The 7,419-nt window shown below is 32.0% G+C and overlaps 1 protein-coding gene across 1 annotated transcript; it reads right to left on the reverse strand.

Moving 5' to 3' along the window:
* Nucleotides 1-247: 247 nt before the first annotated feature.
* Nucleotides 248-5,829, reverse strand: LOC145004050 (putative inactive cadmium/zinc-transporting ATPase HMA3). The gene is made up of 9 exons (XM_078962950.1): nt 5,458-5,829; nt 3,501-3,758; nt 3,309-3,406; nt 2,942-3,197; nt 2,702-2,839; nt 2,299-2,617; nt 2,008-2,210; nt 1,724-1,923; nt 248-1,653 (listed from the first exon to the last, which is right to left on the reverse strand). The coding sequence occupies exons 1-9, from the start codon at nt 5,648-5,650 to the stop codon at nt 451-453; spliced, it is 2,868 nt and encodes a 955-aa protein (XP_078819076.1). The 5' UTR covers nt 5,651-5,829; the 3' UTR covers nt 248-450.
* Nucleotides 5,830-7,419: the final 1,590 nt, after the last annotated feature.

The following is a 7,419-nucleotide window of genomic DNA, read 5'->3' on the forward strand; positions in this document are numbered from 1 at the left end:
AAAGAAATTCAAAGGCAGTACACCACCATGTACAAATTGTCGATGGAGTGTTTTTATTTGTTGATTCTAGGATTTGTATTTTGTCTGATTGCCTTAATACAATAATTAAGGTCTACATAGTAATGTTTGTTCTCAATAGCCAAACTACACGGTCTTGCTGTATTGTATCCCATGTTCACAGTTCTCATCACTATTTCTTTCAATCGAAAAATGTAAACCCCAAGTAATTTCGATAATAATGATGGTGTGAGTTTATAAACCAATTTCTAACATATCATTTATAATATTGAATATAGATACAAAAGCTACTATACATAGAAATGTCATAACTTGAATGCAAATACAAAATACATAGAAACGTTATTACTATAATACAAATACAAAGGCCTATATACATATAAATGGTACACGTTATATACATATGTATAAGTGGGGAATCTTGGAAAGCATTTACTCGATCACAATCTCTGATAAGCGTCCATACCGACAACATTTGTATGCAAAGCTCTTGCAACACCTACTGACAACATTCCTCTTTTTCAAGCCACGCCTCCTGCAACAATTTTTAACCATTTTCTCCAACTTGATGTAGGAATTACTATTATTGCATTCTCCTTGCTCTTTAACGCAAATCTGTGATTCCAAATCTTTGTTTACCTTACAACACTTTGTTTCTTGTATGGACATTTTTGCTTCACATGATTGTACCACTGGCTTTACCTCTTGTATTTCGTCATTCTCGTCATCACAACACCCGTGTGTTCCTTTTCCTTGTACCAATCGCTTCTCCTCTCGTACATTTTTATCAGGACCACCACCACCCACATCACAACACTTATCTTTAACCTTTGAATCACAACTTTCTTTAACCTCTGAACTACAACAATTGTCTTTAACCTTTGAACCACAACCACCACCATCACAACAACTTTCTTTAATCTCTACCTCTGAACTACAACAATTATCTTTAACCTTTGAACCACAACCAACACTCGTATCACAACAACTTTTTTTAACCTCTGAACTACAACCACCACCCACATCACAACATTTGGCTTTAAACTCTGAACCACAACCACCACCATCACAACAACTTTCCTCAACCTCTGAACTACAACAGTCGTCTTTAACATTTAAATCACAACCACCACCCACATCACAACATTTTTCTTCAACCATAGAACTAAATGTACACTGTAAAGAACCCGAATTCTTTTTCCTGTTTTTTGAATTTGTACCTCGTAGCAGAAGCATGCTGTTGAAAATGACAAGTAAGCAGGTTCCCATGTCAGCAAGAACTGCAGCCCAAACGAGCGGGTGACCAGCAATAGCCAATGCGATAACAGCAGCTTTAGTAACCATAGCAATGAAAATGTTCTCAAATATCTTTCTACGTGTTCTTCTCGCAAGCCTTACAGCTACCGGAACTTTCCGGATATCATTTGACATCAGAATCACGTGTCCTGTTTCATTTGCTAATGCGGATCCTGACACCCCCATTGAGATCCCGATGTCTGCTGTGGCTAAAGCAGGAGCATCGTTCATCCCGTCTCCCACCATAGCTACAGGGGATTCCTTTTGGATTTCTTTAATGATTCTGGCTTTATCTTGTGGGAGAAGTTCTGCGTGGACCATGTCTAATGCTTCTTCTAACTGTGAATTCAGAAATTGAGTCGAAAGAAATGGAAAAAAAAAAAAAAAGGGAATTTTGATTTTGAATTACCTGATTTTGTGCGTGATTAGCGGCGGATTGAGAGTCTCCGGTGAGCATGGCGGTTTTAATTCCCATTGATTTGAGTTGTTGGAGTGCTTCACGTACTCCAATTCGACATGAATCTGACAAACTAAAGATTCCGGAAAGTGAAGACCCTACGAATATGTACCCTGTCGACCTCCCTTCATTCCTTTCATCACCGATAAGATCTGAGAATATTAATTGTTCAAGAATTACATTACACAACAGAAATATAATTTCGAATAATTAATTAATTAATTATTGATTTTCACCTTGTGAACAGCCTGCTCTAATGGCGATCCTTTTGTTTCCGATATAAACATCTTTCCCATCTATCTTCCCGTAAACTCCTTCACCAGGAAAATCTTTGAATTCCTCCACATTGTCTGGTTGTGGTTGGACTGAATGAGACTGCGCATAATCCACAAGTGTCGCAGCCATTGGATGACTCGACTTGCTCTCGATGCTCGAAACCCTTATCAAATTAATTAAGTAAAAAATTAAATAAAAAAAAAAAAAAAAAAAAAGTTCCGAACGCGTAGGAAATCATAAAACTAATTTACCAATATAGCAATTTGTCATTGTGAATGAGCGGTTTAAAGCTTGAGACAGAAAACTCTCCTTTAGTGATTGTTCCGGTTTTATCAAAGCAAATAAATTTGACAGTAGAAAGTATTTCAAGGTATTCAGCGCCTTTGACTAAAAGTCCGGATGTAGCTGCTTTTGACAATGCACAAAATGCTGCAATTGGAGTTGATAAGATAAGTGCACACGGACATGCACTTACCAAAACCACCAAAGCCAAGTGATACCATTTCTCCACGTCACGAACTCTCATAGCAGCTGGTATAGCTGCCAAGCTGGCAGCTACCACAACAACAGCTACAAAACCCAAAAACCACAAACAAAATATTTAACGAGAAATCCCTAGAAACATAAAAGAAAATATAAATAACAGAATTTTACCAGGGGTGTAATACTTGGCTATCTCATCTATATATCTTTGAGTTTTAGATTTATTATTTTGAGCCTCTTCAACAAGCTTTCCCATTTTTGCAACCACACAATCGTCAGCTAGAGCAGTAGTCTTAACACTAATATAACCTGAAATAAAAAAATAAAAATAAAAAATCCCGAATTAAATTAATATCTTTAAAAAATATATCTATATATATATATATACAGATATGTAGAATGATTGCATACCATTTAGATTGAGTGTCCCTGCATAAACGATGGAGTCTACTTGTTTAACAACAGGAAACGATTCACCAGTTAGGGTTTTTTCATCGACTTCACATTTCCCTTCCACGACTATTCCATCAATGGGGATCATGGTCCCGGCTTTGACCGCAAGTCTTGTGTTGACTTTGACTTCGCTAGTGTTGACTTCTTCACCAGTGTCGGCTAATACAGCCTTCTGAGGAGCTATGCTCATTAATGATGACATCACAGCAGTCGCCTATACATATAAAATTCATATCATTTTGTTTTTTAAATATTAATGTGGAATATTCATTTTGAGAGGAGGGGGGGGGGGGGGGGGGGGGGGGGGTTATGTAATTATATAAACCTTGTGACTTGCTCTAGCCTCGAGCCATTCGGATATAACTAATAAGAAAACAATTGTGCCTGCTTCCCAGTAATCCTTCAGGACAATGGATCCTGCGACTGCAACATATAAAAGATGATTTATTAATTATGGAATTTATAAATTTTATATGATCCATAAAATTTCATATTCATAAATAAAAATGTGTTATACCTGCAATGAGCATGAGAAGATTGATGTCGAATCTGAAAATTCGTAGTGATGCCAAAGCTTTCAAAATTAAGGGTATAACGCCAACAGCGACAGCTCCAAGTGCTAACCATTTAAATGGAGAATAAAAATATTTCAAAAATGATAGCAAAAGGAGGACACCACAAACGACGGCGTATGGGCTTGGGTACTTGTTTCCGTAGCTTTGAACTCCTTTCATCCTTACGTTTGCTTCTAATCTTGCTTGGTTTAGCGCCTTAACTAAATTAAACAAGGGTAAAGAGAAAAAAGAAATAATTATCATTTATTTAATACATAAGTAAACTGTCGTATGGGAAATTTTAATACGATTTTTTTTGTATAACCCAAATTCAAAAGTTACACCAAAATTTGTGTTGGTGAATATACAACACCCAAATATTGTATTGTGCTATTTATTAACACCAAATATGTCAAAGTTCAACTATATAAATTGGGATTTCTTCAACTTTTATCTATTGTTTGTATAATAATAGTCTCTATTCAATATTGTTGTTATGATATTATATTATAAATTAAATAGATATTAATTTATCATGTAAATTTAATTTGATTTCTATATTTCAGACTTATTAATATCTAGTATTTTTCTTAATAATTTAGAAAAACAAATTTTATACGTTTGTATTTTTTTAGTGTTACAAATAATGTAAACTCTGTTTTACACATTAAAGATAGAATATAAAAATAAAGTGTATTGGAGATGGTATAACTTAGATTCTAAATTTACAAGTGTAATTATTTATTTCTCTGTAAAATAGAATTGATCAATATACATTATACAACTTTCAAATAAGTCAAAAAGTTGTGTATGACCCATACGAAAAAAAGCCAAGGACTAATTATATATATTTTCAAATTTAGATATTTGATCACGTCACATATAATATATCTATTGACTATTACTTAACAACATTACTAGTGTTCAATAACTCGATGATCTCAGCTATTTATTTTAATATAATATAAATTATAAAATAATGGTACTCTATTTTCTCTATACACAATCGTTTGTAATTTGTTTGATATTTTCTCGCTTGGTCCGCAGACACAGACAAATAGATTTTTTAAAGAAGTTTATAAATTAGATTTTTTTTTTAAATTATGCAACTTACCATAATATAGTGTTTGGTGAGATCATTAAACTTTTAAAATTTATTTGAGATAGTTTATTGATAAATTTGAGTTTTTCATATGTTTTCCAAATATAAAACTTATATTAACCTTTTTAAATTTTACTTTTATAATTTGGTTTCTACAAGTTTATTAAATTTTTACAATTTTTAAAAAATATTTTTATAACTTCTTTTACAAGGTTTTTACAACTTTTATCACAATATCCTTTCACAAATGGAAACCGTAAAGTACAAATTTTTTACATCCACATCAATTTATGCATATGCATTAAAGTATTGTATCGTTCAACTCTAGAAATTGTGTATAAAGAAATTATTGTGTTCAACTTTATTCAATATGTTTTTAGATTTTACAACTGAATTTTTTTACAAATTCATTTCTAATTTTCTTTCCATATACATTTTCATTAATGTAAAATGGTAAATATGTAAATTCTTATTATTTTTTTTTTTACATATTCGTTTTTACAAATTGTAAAAAAAAAAATTAAAAAAAAAAAAAAAAAAAAAAAAAAGAAAAAACAAGTTGTAAAAAACTTCAACTCCTTAAAATACACTAAAATTCTCAAATTTCCGTTAGTGGTATTTTTCCACAGAAAAAGTCTCAAAAAGTTAAGAAACGTGTTTGAGTGTACATATATAACCGGATCTTTTTAATCATGAAAACAAAAACCAAATCAGTTTTAGCTTTTGAACCTATTCCTTCAACGCTTAAAATGAAAATCGTAAGTCTAATTCTCAAACAGATGTATACATTTAGTGTGCCTGAGAGAGAAAGAGTTTACCAATTTGAAATTGAGAAATCAAGGCGGCGTCGTGAAGCACAATTACAGTTTTGGAAGGAATGATGACGGAGACATGGTGAACGCCGTCGAGAGGTTTAAGAATCTTCTCGATCAGTGACACCTCCGACGAACAACATAAACCCAACACGTCGAAATAGCTTTTCTCCAAATCATTTGGCGAATCTTCCTTCATTTCTGTATATCGGAAACCCCAATTCCAGGTAGAATGGAAGATTTTGGGCAAAAGAAAAGAACGAGAGTAGATCTGATGAACAGACGAAGGAAATGAATTGTAGCAGTTACAACTGAGAAGAGAGGATGATTATTTGTAGTGTCAATGGGAGTGGTTGGAAGGAGTTCCTTCCGATTTTTATGATTATATTATTTTGGTTTGAATTACATAATAAATAATTGTAATATATTTTCTTTTTGAGTAAATTGGTCCATATGGTTTGCTCATATTTGTATTTTTAGTCCAAACTTTGAAAAGTTAAAAAGACTAGGTTATTTTTACCTTTTTCAATAACTTTTTTCTTTTTCCTATAAATAATTGCAATTTTAATGATATAAAACTAAAACGGGACCCACCATATCTCATCTCCACCCCACCCTACACCCCATCCCCACTCGCCTTATCTATAACGGTGTTAAATTTTATATTTGTGTTGTGTTTTTATCTGATACAGCACGATAAGGTTTTATATAACACATCGTGACATGATGATGTATTTATTTTTATTAACACGAAAACGAGTCGATTAAAACATGATAAGCATAAAACAATTCAATTATTAGTTTTTTAATTCATACTTAATCACATATAGCATAATAATCACGAAAACGAATTCGTGTTTTTTACACTTGACACAAACATGAATTCGAATTTTAATTTCGTACCAATATTGGTTCATGTCATGGCATGTATTTTTGCCGTGTCATTTCATAAATTGACACCCCCTACTTATATATCTTCTTCGACTTCCTCTGTCTTCTCTGACAAGACCACCACTATCAAAATCTTCGGCTGATACCCTATGTTCGGAACTAACGAACGTTACACAAGTTCAAAGCAAAAGCAACTTAAGCTTGAAAATTCTAGAAAATCAAGTCTTACTTTTTAATCTTTATCCGTCTCCAAAAATTTAATCCAAATTTACTCTTTGTTCATCTCCAATATTTCATATTTCATAAAATCGAGCTTTACCCTTTGTTCATCTCACAAATCTACATTTGTCACTTCAAAATAAATAAATAAATAAAACCCTAAAAACTATAGCAATTACGGTCTACTAAAACCTATAGCAATCACAGTTTTTATGGAAGCCAAATAAAAAACTAAAAAATCTAGGCATGGAGTTTCTTATCTCTTACTTGTTAAGAGAAAATATTATTTATGATCATCTTCATCAACGCATTTTCATCAACACTCTAATATTTTATATGAACCAGGTAACAATAAATCTCTAAATGATTATACAATTCTTAATCGATTTTCAAAATCTTGTTCATAAACTAAAAAATGGTGTTTTTAGTAGCAAAAGCAATAGTAGAGGGACATACATTAATACTCATTGAACAAGATACATTAAACTCAATATAATTTACCAAAAATCACCCTTGCAGCGCAAATTAATCTAAGAAACTAGCAGTCGTCTTCCATTCCCAATAGGGTGTACAAAGTTGATTCATTCCTCAAAAACAATTTGAAGTTGTTAAACAATAAATATTAAGGGGTTGTTTGGGATTGTTTGTTAAGCTAAAAAGTTTTTTTTATAAAAGAACTTTTTTACTTTTGAAGGGATAAAAATCAAAAGTTAGTTTTAAAAAATGTTTGTTTAATATTTTTTGACTTTTAAAGGTAATTTATTTTTTAAGAAGGTAATAGTCATAAAAAATTACGTTTTTTGCCTTTTGAAACACAACTCATTAATTCTTGCCATAAAAGTTAATTTCAAACCCCCA

The sequence above is a fragment of the Lactuca saligna genome, chromosome 7 (assembly GCF_052625555.1).
Source record: "Lactuca saligna cultivar CGN05327 chromosome 7, ASM5262555v1, whole genome shotgun sequence".
Classification (NCBI taxonomy): domain Eukaryota; kingdom Viridiplantae; phylum Streptophyta; class Magnoliopsida; order Asterales; family Asteraceae; genus Lactuca; species Lactuca saligna.